The sequence below is a fragment of the Agelaius tricolor genome, unplaced genomic scaffold (assembly GCF_023055355.1).
Source record: "Agelaius tricolor isolate 1412-34295 unplaced genomic scaffold, bAgeTri1.0.p SCAF_64, whole genome shotgun sequence".
Classification (NCBI taxonomy): Eukaryota; Metazoa; Chordata; class Aves; order Passeriformes; family Icteridae; genus Agelaius; species Agelaius tricolor.
Window position 1 is genome coordinate 889,420 of NW_027269324.1, and position 18,743 is coordinate 908,162.

Below are 18,743 nucleotides of genomic sequence, written 5' to 3' on the forward strand. Positions count from 1 at the left end.
CTGTTACTTAGCCCCACGTTTTGCTGACCATTAACCCATGTTATAAATGACCCTGCCTAACCGTTAATAAATGCCAGTTACCGTCCACCACATTGGTGTGTGCGTGTGCTTGGTCCGTGTGGCAGAGGTGCTGCCACCGAGCCGTCCTCGACCTGGGATGCCACGCCCCAAGCGGCGGCAACACCAAATTAATGGGAAAGCCAACATTAGTGCTTTCAGAGACTTAATTATGGCAAAAGAAATTGAGAAAAATGTGCAGGAGATGAGCAAAAACTCGGCTCCCAGTCCAGGATTACTCTAAGAGACATCAAGAAGATGGATCCAGAGTACTCCTGGAGCATGGAGATCTTCAGCTTATGGTTAACATCAGGAAAAATCCCAGACATGGGGAGGGGTTGCAGGACTGTTTTGATTCCTAAGTCAACCAAAGCAGGGCACCTAAAGGACATTAACAACTGGAGAGCCATCCTGATCGGTTCCATCTTGCTAAGACTGTTCTCCAGGATTTTAACAGCCAAACTGACCAAGGCTTGCCCCCTCAACCCAAGGCAAAGAGGCTTTATAAGGGCAGTGGAATGCTCCGAAAACCTGAAACTCCTGCAAACTAGAATTCAGTCCGCAAAAGGAGAACACAAACCCCTGGCTGTTGTATTTGTGGACATGGCCAAGGCTTTTGACACCGCAAGCCAGCAGCACGTTCTACATGCCCTACAGGAAAGGGAGGTAGATCCCCACATCATCAATCTGGTGAGCAATACTGTGAAAAATGTTTTTGTGATTTGTGTCAATCAGCAATGGAATCAGCAAATGCTTTTATCTGCTGTGAGGAAAATGGATGCATTCTTTGGGATAGATACAAAGAAGGCTTATGAAACTTTCTATAGCCAAACAAAGTTTTGAACTAGGGGAAGTATGGTAAAGTAAAGAGATGAGGTAGCAAGATGACTGATGCTTAGAATAAAATAGAGGAAGTTGTGGTGAAGCTAAGGGGACTGCACTGCGACTAAATGCTTATGTGTAATAAAAAGCTTAACAAAATCATGTAGCAGACAGAGGTGAAGGGGCCTCGCTCCAGACAAGCACAAGAAGGACAGGAAGCCAACAACCACCTGGAAAGATGATGAAATTGCTTATTCCAGCTGATTGATATTTACTCATTTCTACTAAACAAGCACACTGGAAACTGCTTTTTTATGCTTAAAAACAGTATATATATACTTTACTGAATTTGTAAGTGGTGTGTGCCGTGAGTGGAGCGGTGACTCCCCGGCCAACCAGCGCTGCTTGCTGGCCTTCTTTAAAATCAAAGATATAGAAATAAAATTCACATTGACTATTGAAATTTTATGTATTAGTATGATCCTTGTCCCATGGCAGCACTCCCAGTATGGTCCCAGAATAATCCCAGTTACTTTCAAGCACTCCCAGGATGGTCCCGGTTGCCTCCAGCTAGATCAACCCAGTCAGTCCCAGTATGATGCCATTTGCTCCCAGTGTGCTCCCAGTTGCTCCCAGTCACCCCCAGTCCAGGGACGATGTGCATGGTGTGTTCCCAGTCACTCTCAGACACTGCCAGGGTTAATCCAGTCAGTCCCAGTATGATCCAGTGATGACCCCGGTGTGGTCCCAGTTGCTGCCTGTAGGAACCACTTGTGCCCCACATGGTTCCAGTTGCTCCCTTTCACCCTGACTTTTGTTCCAGTCTTTCCCAGTCTTTCCCAATGTATCCCAGTTCCTTCCAGCATATTCCCAGTCACTCCCAGCATGATCCCAGTAGAAGCCCAGTTGTTTCCAATGACCCCCAGCATGCACCCAGTCACTCCCAGTTCTCCCACATGCTCCTGGCATGATCCCAGTTGCTTACAGCTGCTTCTGCTCACCCAGAGCATGATCCCACTTGCTCCCAGTATATCCCATTTGCCTCCAACAGGGTCACAATTGCACCCAGCAGGCTCCTACTCAGTTCCAGTATGATCCTGGTCTGATGTAAGTACAAATGCAGTGCAATCCCAGTCACTGCCCATTTGATCCCAGTATGATCCCAGTACAGCCCAGTCCCTCCCAGTGAAGCCACTCCTGGGATCTCCCAGCCCTCTCTGCATTCACCCCTTCCAGATCTCCTGGGAGACACCCGAACCCCAAGGGCTGGAAGTCTGCAGCCAAGGTCCCCAGCAAGGCCCAGTTTGGATGAAGAAGGAGAGCAAGAAGGGAGGGAAGTAAGACAAAGAGGTTGGCTTAGGAAGGAAAAGGAGGAGGAGGGAGGGAAGATGAGGAGTGGGAGAAAGAGGAGGGACAAAGGAGGATCAGGGAGAGGAGAAGGAACCATGATGTTGAGCACTCCCTGAATTCACAGGCTGTGGGATAATCACCCATCTGTTAGAACTGGAGCATTTATCTTCTGTTAATTGGGCAGTTTTCTTTATCTCTTCCACAACCAATCCATCCTCTGGGAAATATATTCTCTTAATGGGCCATTGAGTGTCACTGCATGACTGATAAAAATGACATCATCCCATTGTGAGATGCTCCGCCCAGGGGGAGGAGCCAAGCATTCGTACCTGGATATAACCGCATCCTTGGGACACCACATCAGCCTCTTCCCACTGGATTCTCAGAGAAGCAGCTTTCTTCTCCACAGGATTCCCAGAGGAAGACCAGGCCCAACACCACCACCACTGGACCTTCAGAGGAAAACTCCACCCTTCTACAGGATCCTAACAGAACCACATCTGTCACTGCAGGAGCTCTGCAGCCACCATTTCATAGGACTGCTACCAGCAGCCTGACCCGCAGGGTGTCACGTCGTATTCTGATCTGGTGAGTGGGGATTTTTTGTAAAACAGCATTTGTATTTTTAAAATTTTCCTAGTTCAATAATTGTTATTCCTATTCCCATACTTTTGCCTGAGATACCCTTAATTTCAAAATTCTAGTAAATTGGAGGGAGGGGGTTTACATTTTCCATTTCAAGGGAGGCTCTTGCCTTCTTTAGCAGACACCTGTCTGTTCAAACTGAGACAATGTCCCAGGACACCCAGGCAGGTGAGGAGGAAGTCAGTGCCCCTTTCCCCCTCTCTCCTGCTGCATCTCCCAGCCCATCATGGCCCCCAGCTGCAGGACAGCCCCTCTGCCAATGCCGTCCTGCCAGGAAATCAGTGGGGGGATCTCCTTCCCCTTCCCTGTGGCACAGAGGCAAATCCCATCCTGACCTTGTCCTTCGTCCTCCAAACAAGAAGCTGAGGATGGAGACCAGGGAGGACAAATCCCTGCAGCAGAACCTCATGGAAGAGGCCATTTTGAGCAGCTCTACTGTGCAGGAATCCAATGAGGAGGAAAAGTCCCAGAGGTCCCTCAGGAGGAGGGGCACCAAACTCAGCCCAGGGTGCTCTGAGGAAGAAAGACCCACCCTGTGCCAGGAAGGTGGACAGAGCTTCAGCCAGGGCTCAGAGCTGGTGGTGCATGAGCAGCTTCACAAGGGGGAGAAGCCCTACAAGTGCTTGGAGTGTGGGAAGAGCTTCAGGCAGAGCAACACCCTGATCCGCCACCAGATGATCGACACTGGGGAATGGGCCTACGAGTGTGGGGAGTGTGGGAAGGGCTTCAGCTGCAGCTCTGACCTGAGTGTCCACCAGATGATCCACACTGGGGAGAGGCCCTACAAGTGTCCTGAGTGTCAGAAGAGGTTTCAGACCAGCTCCAATCTTCTGCTGCACCAGTGGATTCACACCGAGGAGAGGCCCTTCTGCTGCCCTGACTGCCAGAATGGCTTCAAGCAAAACTCCCACCTCATCACCCACCGGTACATCCACACTGGGGAGAGACCCTATGAGTGTGGGAATTGTGGGATGAGCTTCAGCTGTAACTCTCACTTGACCAGACACCAACGGAAGCACCAGTGAGGGAAGCCCTGCAAATGCCCCAGCTGCAGGAAGAGCTTTGTGCACTGCTCCAGCATCATCCCCCATTGGAGGTCCCACGTTGGAAAGAGAACTGGTTATCTACGTTCCCTGTGATCCATGCTAGGAAGACACCAGTCCCTTTTCCTGCCCCTGCCAATGACATGATGTGGGTCCAAGGTTATGAGGGTCTGGCCTTGGCTGTGTCATTATATTCACTCCTACTTCAGGTCATTGCCAGGGGCAGGAAAGATACTCTCTTTGTCTGCCGTGAGGAGAAGGGTGTCATTTCCAGGCAGGGGGAAATACATGGCTGGGAAGAGACAGTCAGTGGTGTTGTAGTTTTCCCTGCAAAAAGTTTTTCTTATCCCTTCTGTTATCCATGTTGTTGTTGTTCCTGGTTGTTCCATATCTGGTTGCTGTTCCCAGTAAATTGTTTTTATCCCAGCCCGGGATCTTTGCCTTTTGTGCTTTCCATGGGAGGCGGGAGGGCAGTGAGGGCAGTGCGGTTTTAGCGGGAGCAGGAAATTGGGGAATCCCATTCCTAAACCCCAGCCCATGGAGACCGAGCATCCCAGCTGGTGCCAGCCCTGGTGGCCATGGCAGCAGCCTTGGGAGCGGGTCCCTGGCTGGGGCTGTGGGAACCTCTTCCCTCTGGTGCCCAGGGACAGGAGTGGAGGGAACGGCTGCAGCTGAGCCGGGGCAGGCTCAGGTTGGATGTCAGGAAAAGGTTTTTGCCCAGAGGCTGCTGGGGCCCTGGCCAGGCTCCCCAGGGAAGGGTCCCAGCTCCAGGGTTCTCTGAGCTGCAGCAACATTTGGCCAGCGCTGCCAGGCCCAGGCTGGCATTGTTGGGGTGTCCTGTGCAGGGCCAGCAGTTGGACTGGAGGATCTTGATGGGTCCCTCCCAGCTCCGCCAATTCTGTGGTTCTGAGATCCCATGAGCCTGGGGATGGGCCTGGAAATGGTTGCCATGGCAACAGAACTCTGGCTGCAGTCCTGAGCTGGTGTCCATGGCAACCACCCCTGGCATGGGGTCTCCATGGAGCTGCCAGGGGACTGAGCATAGACACAGGGGGATGGTGATGGTTATCATGGAAACTGACCATAGCAATAGGGAGGCTGGTGATGGTTGCCCTGGAAACTGACCACAGCAACAGGGGTCCTAGTGATGGTTGCCATGGAAACTGACCATAGCAATGGATTCTGGTGATGGCTGCCTGCTAAGGAACCGATTTGCCAGAGGGGCTCAGAGGAGTTCCATGGGGACATTCCAAGAGTCTCCAGCCTCTTCATGAGCTGGAATGTCACACACAGAGACAGGGGCTCCATGGAGACCTCCCAGGGCTTTCTGGGATGGTAAAGAGCCCTGTGGTCAGAGGCAGTCACAGCCATTCCATGGTGACATCCCAGGGCACCTTGGGCTGCAAAGGCACCGATCTGTCACAGGCACTCACGGGGGCTCCACGGTGACATCCCAGGAGTCTCCAGGCTGCCAAAGAGCCAGGATGTCCCAGACATTCACAGGGGTTCCTGTCATGGCCACAGTGGGAGCTTCAGGCAAAAGCTTTATTTCTTTATTGGAGAAACTCCTGCTGAGACGTGAGATGGAGAAATGACACCCAGGAGCCACCACAGAACCCCAAAACCCCTGCAGGACCCCTTAACTTCTCAAATTCCTTCTCAGAAAGGAGACTGGGAACAGCTGGATCCAATGCTAGCCCCAGACTTTGTCAAAGGTACAAGACATTGGACAGGGGGAATTGAACTTCAATGCAATTTGTCCCACTGGGTTCATGATTGAATACCAGACAGATTTCTAGAAATACAGCTCGGATTGATTGTGATCATGATTAGAGAGAAAGATCTTGATCAGAGTTCTTTCCTCCACAGCAAAGGAGCTCTAACCATTAGAATCTCCTGCTCTAGGAAGCAATTTTGAAGTCAGCAGGGCCCTGCTGGAGTTGTTGGAGCCCATTGCAGGCAAAGCGTCCTGCTCCAGCAGGAACTGCCTTTCCTGTGCCATCAGCAGGGCAGGTCCCGCTGCAGGAAAAGGCCCAGGCCAGCCCCAGCACAGGGAAGGCCTCGGGCACAAGGGCAGAGTGCCGTGCTGGGAGCTGTGCCAGGGAGAGCCTGAGGCACCAAAGGCACCTTGGCAGCAGCAGCTGCTTGCAGCCCATGGCCAGAAGCCTCCCTTGGCAGCCCGGCCTGGTGGCCACCACTGCAGAGCTGCTGCCTCAGGGCTCATTCCTGGCTGGCCTCTGGAAAGCCACTTGTGCTCCAGGAGCCTGACTGGGAAGCCATTGGCCCCAGCACCTTGGGGACAAGATATTAATGACAAAACTCTTCATGCCAGCAGAGACAAGGCAGGGGCAGGAGAAAGGGCAGAGCCAGGCCCAGGGGACAGGGCTGCCATGGTGATGGCTCAGTGAGGTCACTGCCCCTGCAGCAGCCTGGCTGCCCTCAGCAGACATTCTGGCCACAAGCCTTGTGAGGGCACCCAGCACAGCAGAGAACCCACACAACAGGAATTCCATCCTTGGGAAGGGCAGGGGGTTTCACTGGGTCAGGTTGCACAAAGCTCCTGCTCTTGGACAATTCCTGGCATGGTGCATCAGCCTTTTTGCAAAAACAGTTGCAGTTTTGTTCCACTCTCATCATTGTAAAATATTTCCTCCTTCTAACAAATGGAAATCCAGACTCATTCACTTTAGACATATGGACCCTTGTTCTGCCACTGCAAGATTTGGGAGAAAATACCTTTGGCCACTATTTTTCCATTTTCACAGACTTTGGAGAGGACCCAAACATCTTCCAAGATGGGGTTTTGAGGCCTCATCTCATAACCCGCAGGTAGAGGCTGCAGGTTCTGGGCTCAGTGGGGTGGAGACTGAGGACAGAACAGGAGTAGCCTGGCAAGGGCTGAAGGGCTGTTTCAGAGAGGCTGGAGCTTTTCTTCCTAGAGGATATAAGCATGAGAAGGAAATAATGGCACCAAGGGCAGCTGGGGAGGCCCCAACTGGGCAGCAGCAGAAAGGAATTTCCTTGGCAGGGCAGGGCTGTGGTGCAACACATGCCCCAGCAGGAGCCTGGAGCAGCCCAAGGCTTTGTGTGGGCAGGCAGAGGCAGGCAGGAGGCAGAGCTGCCAGCAGAGGAAGGGGCCAGCCAGGTGGGGCAGCCGGGGGATGCCGACAGCCTGCAGGGACAGAGGCGCAGGGCAGGGAGACCGTAGGACAGCCTGGGCTGCACAGGGCACAGGCATGGGCAGCAGCTGCAAGACAGCCCTGCCAGAGCCAACTCCTGCAGCACTTTGGCCATGGCTGCTGGCCCTGGGGCTGAGGCCAGCAGGGGACAAGTGACCCTTGCAGGCCTGGGGCCTCATTGCCTCCTTGTCCCTGCTCAGCAGCCTGGCAGGGGCCGCCCCATGCTCCTGTCCTTGGCATTGCCCATCCCCACATCCCAGTGCCCCAGCAAGAGCCCTGAGCAATGAGGGAGGGACAGGATCTGCCTGGCCAGGGGCTGGGGCTCAGGCCTTGGCCCTTTGCATTCCTGAAACACATCCAGGTTTGCCCAGCACCAGAGACACGTTTCCCTTGCTTGTCTCCAGCTGTCATCAGTGCTTCCAGGGTTCTGCTCTACCTAGAACCTGGGGACATTTTGTCAGTCATATGCGGATCTCTTTAAAGTACAAGAAACTGCCGTGTTTCAATCTGACTTTGAATCATTGAGAGGTTTTTGAGCACACTCTGAGGCACTGATGAGTCTGATGCAAAAAGCACCAAAGCCCAAGAGGGTTGTTCAAATCCTTCTGCTATGTCTGTGCTGCAGAGCTGGGCCAGGCTCCTGGCCCAGAGGCAGCTCCTGGCAAGGGCAGCAGAACTGCAGAGAGACAGCTCTGGCCAGGAGCAGCTCCTGTGCACAGCCCAGCAGGGCTGGGGCACTGCCAGGGCCCCTCAGGGACACCAGCAGGGCACAGACTGAGCTCCCAGGGGCTCAGCACTGGCAGGGGCTGTGGCATGGCCCAGAGGGGGCTGTGTCACAGCAGCTCCTATGTGGCTTTGTCATAGAGGCACAGAGCAGCTGGGATGTCAGCAATGGGCTCTGTGACAGAACAGAGTGGGTTGTGTGAGGTCACAGATTGGGCTATGACATCACCGAGCTTATGGTTTGAGGTCATCAAGCAGCTACAGCGTCATAGAGGGGACTGTGTGACATCACAGAGCAGGCTGTGACATCATGGCATGGCTGTATGACATCATAGCGCAGGCTGTGAGATCAAAGTGTGTGCTGTGACATTACAGAGTGGCAGTATGACACCACAGAGAGGCTCGTGTGACATCACTGAGGGGGTTGTGAAATCACAGAGGTTGCTGTGGCATCATAGAGTAGGGTATAAGGCCATAGAGCAGACTCTGCCACCATGGAGGGTGGCTCTGTGACATCAGAGAGGGGGTTGTGAGATGTCTGAGTAACATCACAGAACAGGCTGTGACATCACAGAAGTGACAGAGACATCACAGGGTGACTTTGTGATGTCACAGATTGTTCTGTCTCAATCACATCACAGGTCTATGACATCACAGAGTATATCCCAGCATTGGCTCTGTGACATCACAAGGGCGATTTGTGTCATCCCAGCATGGGCTGTGACATCACAGGAGGCTGTGTGACATTGAAGGTGGCTATGTGACATCACAGGGAGCTTTGAGACATCATAAGGGGACTTCATGACATCTCAGTGTGGGCTGTGACATCACTGGGGCTGTGTCACATCACAGGGGGCTGTGTGACATCAAAGCAGTTTGTGTAAAATCACAAGGGGATGTATGACATCACAGGGGCTATGTGAGGTCACAGATTGGGCTATGACATCACAGAGTTTGTTGTGTGAGGTCATTGAGCAGCTACAGCATCATAGTGGGGATTCTGTGACATCACATCGCAGGCTGTGACATCACAGCATGGCTGTATGACATCATAGAACGGGATGTGAGGTCAAAGTGTGTGCTGTGACATTACAGAGTGGCAGTATGACATCACAGAGAGGGTTTTGTGACATCCGAGAGTGGGTTGTGACATCACTGGGTGCCTGTGTAGCATCACAGAGCAGACTGTGACATCACAGAACAGATTCTGACACCAAATGGTGGCTTTCTGACATCGCAGGCTCTTTTGTGACATCACAGTGCAGCTGCATGACATTCCAGGGTGAAATCCCAGAGTTTGCTCTGTGACATCACAAGGGTGCTGTGTGATGTCCCAGAGGGAGCTGTGACATCACAGGTGATGTGTGACATCACAGAGAAGTGTTTGTGACATCGCAGTGGCTCTGTGACATCACAGGGAGCTTTGAGACATCATAAGGGGACTTCATGACATCCCAGTGTGGGCTGTGTGACATTCACGGGGGCTGTGTGAGGTCCCTGGGGAGGTCACTCTGCCCCAGCCCCCCTCACAGTTCCCCCCAGAGCAGTCCAACCCTGCTCGTGCACAGCGGGGTCCCCTGTCCCCCCGGGTCCCCCCGCCCCCGGCGCCGCAGCCTCCCCCAGAGGATGTTCCACGAGATCGACCCCAGGGCCTGACACGGGGACGGGGGGCCGGGGCCCTGGGGGTGGCACACGGGGACAGGGACCCCCCGGCAGCATCCCTGTGTCCCCCAATATAGTAGAGGAAACGTATTTAAATATCTGTATAGAGGCTTTGCCCCGGAGGTCTCGGTTGCCTTTGATAAGCTGCAGCTGGGATGTCCTTAATTAGGCTGCAGCTGTGACTAATGAAGATAACTGAGATAAAAGGGGGCGGGTTAGCCAGTCAGGGAGAGCCTTGGAGGTCTCCTGACCTGAGAGAGAATGGCATGTGGAAGAAAGAGTCTGTGCAGTGAAGATCTGCAGCCATGAGAATACACCAAAGAAGTATGGACTTTAAAATCTGATAATATCATTATGAGCCTCTAGAGAAATAGAACAACAACACCCTAGGGCCAGAGCCTGGGCCAGGACTCCTTCACCCTGGTACCAACGAGGCCTTGAGAGTGCTGAAAAAATCCCCAGCAAGGGATCAGCAAAAACCAGATTTAATCTTAAGCAACAGCACCACAGAGTTCCTTGGCAAGAGTCACTCTGCTCCTGACTGGACACTTCAGGTACACCAAGGAAACAAAGCAACAACAAAACCAAATAGAGTCCAGGCAATCAAACTAGAAATGAACTGAGAATTGTCCCTGTGTGTGTGTGTGTGACACAATGACAGTGAGGGCAAGGATGAAAGGAATACGGCCCAAAAGCTTAACAGAGCTCAAACTTAACAGGACTTAACTTATACCTTAACCTTAACTGATACCTTCAATCTCACAATTTAGCAAAAACCAGTATTTAGCAGGATTTAATCTGACTTATAACCTATGACTTTGCAATTTAACAGAGGATTAACATTTAACAGTATTTAACTTAGCTTATAACTTATATTACACATAACAACTTAGGAAAACAACAACTCTTAGCAGGGTTTAGCTTCACTTAGACCTTGTGACTTAAGCTTACCTACAGGCAATGTAGGTAAGGTTAAGTCATCCTGGCCACACTTGGCACCAACAGCTTTCTTTGGCAGGGTGAGAACAGGGATGTTGTGCCACTGAGGGAACAAAACCAGCTCCCAGGGCTGCTCCTACAGAAAGCAGGAGCTGGTTGGGCAGCAGCAGTGCCTGGAGCAGACAGTGTTTGTGATGAGCTGCAGAGGAGCTGAGCCCAGGGGCTGTTGGCCAAGGCTGAGCCCCAAGGACCATTTCTCATCTGGCAGGGCGGCCTGAGAAGGGGAGGGGGGAATGCAGCAGCACAGGGCCCATGGAACCAAGGGACCATTGTGACACTGTGGGGCCCTGTGAGACCAAGGGACCATTGTGACACTGTGGGGCCCTGTGACATCAAGGGATCATTGTGTCACTGAGAGGCCCCATCAAACCAAGGGTCCATTGTGACACCACGGGGCCTCATGGAACTGTGGAGACCATTGTGACACTTTGGGGTATCATGGAACCAAGGGGCCATTGTGACACTGCAAGACCACATGGTCTCACAATGGTGCCAAGGGTCCACTGTGACATTGCAAGGCCTCATGGAACCATGGGGAGACCATTAGGACACTACACAGCCTCATGGCACCAAGGAGACCATTGTGACACTGAGGGGCACCATGGAATCATGGAGACCATTGTGGTGCTATGTCGGTTAATGGAATAGGCAAAGCATTGTGACACTGTGAGGCCTCATGGAAACAGGGAGACCATTGTGACCCTGGGGGTCCCCACAACCAAGAGGACCATTGTGATACTGTGGGGCCTGGTGAAACCAAGAGGCCTTTGTGACACTGCAGGGCTGCATGGAACCAAAGCTCCAGGGTGACATTGCGGGGCCTTGTGTCATCAATGGTCCATTGTGACACTGTGGAGCCAAAGGAGACCATTGTGACACTGCAAAACCCCCAGGGTCCAAAGGTCCATTGTGACATTGCAGGGCTTATGGAACAGAGGAGTCCCGTGACATTTTGGGGCCGGTGGAAGCACGGAGACCATTGTGACACTGCAAGGCCTCATGGAATCCTTGGGACCACGGTGACACTGCAGGGCCTTCTGGAACCTAGGAGCCATTGTGACACTGTGGGACCCCATTGAACCAAGGGTCCATTGTGACACTGCTGGACCCCATGGAATCAAACACCACTGGGACACTGCGGGGCCCTATGGAACCAAGGGGACCATGGTGATACTGCAGGACCTCATAGAAGCAAGGGAACATGGAACAAGTCTGGCTGGTCTGGCCTCCCGTTGACTGCCTGACTGGTCCAAATGACCCTGGAATGTTGAGGGTCTCTTCTCATCTGCTATTGAAACACTGGGGCTCTGTGCTTTCCTTCCCAATGGAAAAGAACTCTCCTTCTCCTCCAGGCACCCATGGCCAGAACTGGGATTTCACCTCCAAATTTCCTTCAATCCAGGGATTGTTCCCACAGGAATATTGCCAGGACAAGTCTGTCCTGCATTGGTTTCACAAGGGTCACCTCCCATCTGTCCCCAAAACACTGGGGATGGTTCTGAGCTTTCCTTCCCATGGGAAAGACTGTCCTGCTTCTCCAGCTGCCCATGGCCGAGATTGGACTTCCACCTCCAAAATTCCCTATAGCTCCCAGACAAAATATGTCATTTCTGATAAGTCTGGATGGCCTTGGCCTAGTGAGGCTCTCACCTGCCTTCCAACACTGGAGCTCTGTGCTTTCCTTCCTATGGAAAAGAACTGCCCTTCTTGGCCCAGTGCCCATGGCCAGAATTGGGATTTCATGGCCAACACTGCTTGTTGTGACAGACTGAAGGAGATTGTGGCTCAAGGGATTTTGTGTTTGGGGGAGGAAGGTCCAGCCCTGCCCTGCCCTGGAACCCCAATCCCCCCAGATCCTCCATCACAGCCCAGCAGTATCTGCCAGTCCCTGGCACAGCACAGGCAATGCTCCACAGCCACCTCTGCAGCCCCCAGCCCAGCTCCTGAGGGACCAAATGAGCCCAAGCCCCACCTGGGGGAAGGGCCCAGGGAGACCAAGGGGTATTGAAGGCTGACCACAAGGCAAGCACACATCTTGACCCTGGATCCTCTTGGAATTTCCATCTGAACACCACTGGAATCCAGGAGTTGGTAGCTCTGTGTGTGCTTCTCTGTATCTTTTTTGTCTTTCTCTCTTTCTGTGTCTTCATCATCTAATTCCCTCTTCTTGCAAATTTTGATTAATTTCAAATTGAATGGGCTTAGAATTGGCGAAGCTGAATGGGCCAAGTCAATGCTTTCAAAAGTGTTTTTTGTTGAATGAATGTCATATTAAACCTTTTGCCAAAGTTTCTCTAATTTTTTAAAGCTCCCATTAAAGTCTGTTTGGTTCTTTTGGTCACCTAAGAATCTCTTGTTGGTATTTCTCCAGCATATAAAAGAGGATACAATTGTAATTCCTTTTAAATGTCTCCTTGAGAGAGTTGTTTGGGGGATGAGAGTCAGGGCTTGTGTGTGCTGCTTGGCCCAGCCCAGGCAGGGCTTTCCCAGCCACATTCCACACTCCATTGCCCAGCTGGAGCCGCTGGTGCCTCTGAGTTGTGCTGCCCCAGCCCCAGGGATGCTCTCCTTGTCTGCCCATTCCCCCACGGTCTCTGGGCAGGGATGGCCTCAGTGGGGGCTGCTGACATCCTCAGCAACTTGGAGGCTGCTGCTGAATTTCCCTGCTCCAGAGGCTTGTTCAGCCTTCAGCTCTTCAGTGCAGGAATTCAGTGTCCCAGGGCTCATGAACATTCAGAACACCTTAACATGCCAAGCCTCTGGGAATCATTTGATTTTAATTTACAAATCCTTTGTGGTTAAGTAGATTTCAGAAGTGGATTCAAACTGAATACATTATATTTAAAAAGACAGCGAGAAAAGATTTCTTAGGTCCTGTTAGTTTTGTTTTCCTGTTAATTCATTGATATGTGCAATCTCCAATGGACATTGAATCCAAGTACCTCCTCATGCAGTTTGAATGGATATGAAAATCAAGACCCTTCATGGCTGACAATCAATCAGACTCTGTCCCTACCCCCAGCCCACCATTTCCCCCATCCAAGCCCTGGCACTCAGAGCAGCCTTGTGCAAATCTGAGCTGCCTCCAGCCCAGGCTGCACCTGCAGGTTCCAGCTCCTTGGCTCCAACTCCCACCTGCTTTCCTTGGAGAAGGAGCTGCTCGAGACACAGAGGGATGTTCATTTCTTGTCAGCCAAGAAAGCCAAGGGAAGGCACAGCTCCATCAAATGCAAAAGTCATTCTTCTCCCTGGCTCTGCCCCTGATCCCCACAGCCTATCCTGGTTCCTTCATCCTTCCTTTGCCAGGGACTCTCTGGGACAAGAGAGCTCTGCTCTGGCTATGGAGGGAGGTCCAAGTGCCACCACTGGAGTGGGAACCACAACTCATCAGGTTTGTGTCCTTTGAGGGTCAGGAACTGGTGAGACTCAGAGGCACAGAAAGTTTCTCTTCATGGCCAACAGACCATGGTTGAACAGGACACAATTTAGTAACAATCACACTCTTCCCTGAGCTATGTGCAACTTCCCAGCAGTGCCTGATGAGTCCACCACCCACAAGTGATTTTCATACTAAAGTTAATTTTTGACAAACATTGTTCTGTGACAGATATAAAAACAATTAAGTTCTTGTATCAGGATGCTCATCCTGGAGTGGGGGCAAAACAGCTCCAACAATTCCTGATTTGCATAGCTGTCAGTGGTGGATGGAGAAGGGAGGCCAGGCTGCTCTTGATGTTGAGGAAATGCTGAAACCAGCCTGACTCATTTCACCACCTCCTGTCCTGGCTGATCTCCCCTCTTTCCCCTTCCACCCATTGGCTTTTGTCTCCCACCAGGCCCCCGGTGAAGAGCCTGGCTCTGTGTTCTCCATCCCCTCCTCGCTGGCACTGCCAGGCTGGGATGAGGAGCCCCTCAGCCTCTCCTGCTCTGGGCTGGACAAGCCCAGCTCCCTCAGCCTCTGCTCACAGCCCAAGGGCTCCAGCCCCACCTTGGAGGCCCTTCCCAGACCCTGCTCCAGCTGCCAGACATCTTTCCTGCCCTGGGCAACCCAACCCAGGCCACAGTGACCTGGATAATCCCCGTCCTTGATGTCCTGGTCACACAGCCCTGGCCCCTTGTCCCATGTCAGGCTCTGGGGTGGATCCTGTGGAACATCCTTTGGTGGAGGCTGTGGCTCCAGGTGGGCCAGGGGGATCCCGGGGGACAGGGACCCCGCTGGGCATGAACAGCATTGGACTTGTTGGGAGAAACTGTGAGGGGGAGCTGGGGCGGAGTGACCAACCCAGTGACCTGACACAGCCCTGCTGGGATGTCACACAGCCCCTCTGGGATGTCACAGCCTGCTCTGTGAGCTCACAGCCCATTCTCCAATGTCACACAGCTGGCCTCTGATGTCACAGCCAACTCAGTGATGTCATAGTCTGCCCAGTGATGTCACAGCTTGCTCTGTGATGTCACAGAGGCAGTCTGTGATGTCATAGCTCATCAATGATCTCACATTACCCACTCTGTGATGTCATAGCCCACTCTGTGACCTCATGTTACCAGATGATCAATTGTTTCCACCAGGTGAGCTGACACCTGGAGCTTGTTCTCCATATCCCCAGGCCTATGGAAACCACACAAGGCCCATTGTGTGAGAAGGGGAACTGGACGTTCAGCAGCCTCAGGGTCCTGCCAGCTCAGCCAGGCCCACTGGAACATTGGGGTCCACGACCACCAGGGACCACCAGAGAGACCCCCAGGACAGAAGAACACATGGGTAAAGGGAGGGGGAATATGCTGATGATTTTGGGGAAATGATTATCATATGTGTGTTTAGTCCGGGACAATCAATGAATATGTGTGCAAAATACAGAATATAAACAGAAACTTTCCTGTACTCAGCCTGCACGGCTTTGGGAGGAGCTCTCCCCCGTGCATCCAGCTGAATAAAGAATGCTGCTTCTTAATGCTACACTGGGGTTAAGGAGTTTTCTGTTTCACGGAATTTTTGGTAACACTCCCACTGCCAAGGAAAGCTCTGTCTTCTGCTGTTCACAAACAGAGAAGGGCTGGGGGCAGATGTGGGGCTCAGAGGCTGCCTGGGGCACAGTGACCATGAAATAATCAAGTTTTCCATGTTCTGTGAAAGAAGGAAGGGCAGCAACAAAACTTCTGCACTGGAATTAGGAAGGGCAGACTTTGGCCTGTTTAGGATGCTGATTTGGGGAATATAAAATCAGGTACTGAATTATTTTAAGGGAAACACCCCTTAAAAACAAAGGGGTCCAGGAAGAACACACATTTCAAGAAGGTAATTTAAGGGGGAAGGAGCAGCCTGTCCCAGTGTGGCAAAAGATGAGCCAGTGAGGAAAATGGCTGGCCTGGCAGGGCATGGAGCTTTTGTGGGAAAAGGGGAAAATGGACTGACAACTCGGGAAGTGTTTAAGGATGTCATTCAGTTATGCAGAAAGAAAAGTTGAGAGTTGAAAACTCAATCAGAACTTAACCTATCAGCTTCTGTAAAAACATAAAAATGTTTTTATATAAAATTTAATAGGAAAAGGGGAGAAGGAGACCCTCTACTCTTCATTGGATGCAGTGGGGAATATAGTAACTAAAAATCAGGAAAAGGCTGAGCTACTTAACACCTTGTTTGTCTCAATTTTCAATATTAGGACAGGTTGTCCTCAGGACAAGTGTTCTCCTGAGCTGGTAGATGGGCACAGGGAGCAGAACAGCCCCCTGGAATCCAGGAGGAAGCAGCTGCTGACCTGCTGAGCCACTCAGATGCTCACAGGTGTATGGGATCTGATGGGATCCATGCTAGGGGGATGAGGGAGCTGTGGATGAGCTCCCCAGGCTGCTCTCCATCATTTACCATCAGTCCTGGCTCAGCAGGGAGGGCCCAGAGCACTGGAGGTGCCAGTGTGAGCCCATCCCCAGGAAGGGCTGGAAGGAGGAGCTGGGGAACTCCAGGCCTGTCAGCCTGACCTGGGTGCCCGGCAAGGTTATGGAACAGATCACCTTGAGTGCCATTACAGGGCACCCACAGGATGGCCCAGGGATCAGAGCCAGGCAGCGTGGATTTAGGGGTGGCAGGTCCTGCCTGACCAACCTGGTCTCCTTTTATGCCCAGGTGACCCAGCTGTGGATGTGGGAAAGGCTGTGGATGTTGTTTGCCTGGTCTTCAGAAGATCCTTTGACACTGCAAGCCACAGAATTCCCTGGAAAAGCTGCAGCCCACAGCTTGGATATGTTCACCCTTCCCGGGGTAAAGAGCTCACTGGAGGTTGGGACCAGAAAGTGATAAGGATGGTGCTGCATCCAGTGTGTGTCCAGTCTCCAGTGCTGTCTCCCAAGGGTCTGTGTTGGGCCCAGTCGTGTTTATGATCTTCAGTGACAATGTGGGTGAGGGGATTGAGTCCACCATTAACCAGTTTGCAGATGACACCAAGCTGGGTGTGAGTGTGGATCTGCTGGAGGGTAGGAGGGCTCTGCACAGGGCCCTGGACAGGCTGGATCCAGGGCCAAAATCCAACAAGGTGAGGTTTAACAAGTCCCAGTGCCGGGTCCTGCACTTTGGCCACAGCAACCCCTGCAGCACTCCAGGCTGGGGACAGAGTGGCTGGAGAGCAGCCAGGCAGAAAGGGACCTGCAGGGACTGATGGACAGCAGGCTGGACATGAGGCAGCAGTGTGCCCAGGTGGCCAAGAAGGCCAATGGCTCCTGGCCTGGCTCAGGAATGGTGTGGCCAGCAGGACCAGGGCTGCTGTGCCAGCACTGATCTGCCCCCAGCTCTGCACACAGACATTGCTGCTGCTGCTGCTCCAGAGAAGGCAACACAAGGGCATCTCTGCAGAAAACTTTTCTGGAACATCCTTTAGTCCCTTAATAGTCACCAAGAGCGCAGCCCCTCATTGACACAGTCTGTGGCCACAGGGAAGGTGGAGAGAAACAAAATGAGAAATGGCACAAACAATGACATGTTTTTGTGGACAATATGAAAAAAGTAAAACAAAGGAAAAGACCTCCAAAATGAAACTAACAAGAAGTATCAAAATTGAATTTTATTACAAGTGATTTGCAGAAATTGGTCAGCAGTTTAATGTTTCTGAAACCATCCAGTCATCAATGTCCACACTGCAGCCTTGAGCTCCTGGTTCCTCAGGCTGTAGATGAGGGGGTTCAGGGCTGGAGGCACCACCGAGTACAGAACTGACAGGGCCAGATCCAGGGATGGGGAGGACATTGAAGCGGGCTTCAGGTAGGAAAACATTGCAGTGCTGAGGAACAGGGAGACCACAGCCAGGTGAGGGAGGCAGGTGGAAAAGGCTTTGTGCTGTCCCTGCTCAGAGGGGATCCTCAGCACAGCCCTGAAGATCTGCAGATAGGAAAAAACAATGAACACAAAACAGCCAAATATGAAACAGGCACTTACAGCAAGAAGCCCAAGTTCCCTGAGGTAGGATTTGGAGCAGGAGAGCTTGAGAATCTGGGGCACCTCACAGAAGAACTGGCCCAGAGCATTGCCATGGCACAGGGGCAGGGAAAATGTATTGGCTGTGTGCATGAGAGCATTGAGAAAGGCACTGGCCCAAGCAGCTGCTGCCATGTGGACACAAGCTCTGCTGCCCAGGAGGGTCCCGTAGTGCAGGGGTTTGCAGATGGACACGTAGCGGTCGTAGCACATCACAGTCAGGAGGAAATACTCTGCTGACAGGAAGAAGAAAATCAGAAAGAGCTGTGCAGCACATCCAGTGTAGGAGATGTTGCTGGTGTCCCAGAGGGAATTGTGCATGGCTTTGGGGACAGTGGTGCAGATGGAGCCCAGGTCAGTGAGGGCCAGGTTGAGCAGGAAGAAGAACATGGGCGTGTGCAGGTGGTGGCCGCAGGCTACGGCGCTGATGATGAGGCCGTTGCCCAGGAGGGCAGCCAGGGAGATGCCCAGCAAGAGGCAGAAGTGCAGGAGCTGCAGCTGCCGCGTGTCTGCCAATGCCAGCAGCAGGAAGTGCCTGATGCAGCTGCTGTTGGACATTTGCTGGGGCTGCACATGGGCACCTGTTCACGGAGAAAGGACAGGAAGAGTTAGAGGAGATACCTGTAAACAAAATCAAAGCCTTTTCCCACACACCTACCCTGGAACACACACAGATACACTTCTGTTTTTAAGAGTTCTGGTGTTTTCTTTAAAAGCTTCCCCATACCTCTGCTGGTGTACTTGAATATCAGAAACCCTCAGCATTTCTGCTGCCCTTAGGGAATACAGAGCACATACTGA

The 18,743-nt window shown here is 52.3% G+C and overlaps 2 protein-coding genes across 2 annotated transcripts in view; both read right to left on the minus strand.

Moving 5' to 3' along the window:
• The window catches only part of LOC139605317 (uncharacterized), an 850,331-nt gene that overhangs the window by 736,463 nt on the left and 95,125 nt on the right, over positions 1-18,743 (minus strand).
• On the minus strand, positions 17,568-18,560 carry LOC139605300 (olfactory receptor 14A16-like). The gene has a single exon (XM_071456662.1). The coding sequence runs from the start codon at positions 18,498-18,500 to the stop codon at positions 17,568-17,570; it is 933 nt and encodes a 310-aa protein (XP_071312763.1). The 5' UTR covers positions 18,501-18,560.

What these genes read in the sequence shown, in the direction of transcription:
- LOC139605300 (XM_071456662.1), bottom strand. Translation starts at nt 18,500, where the DNA reads ATGTCCAACAGCAGCTGCATCAGGCACTTCCTGCTGCTGGCATTGGCA.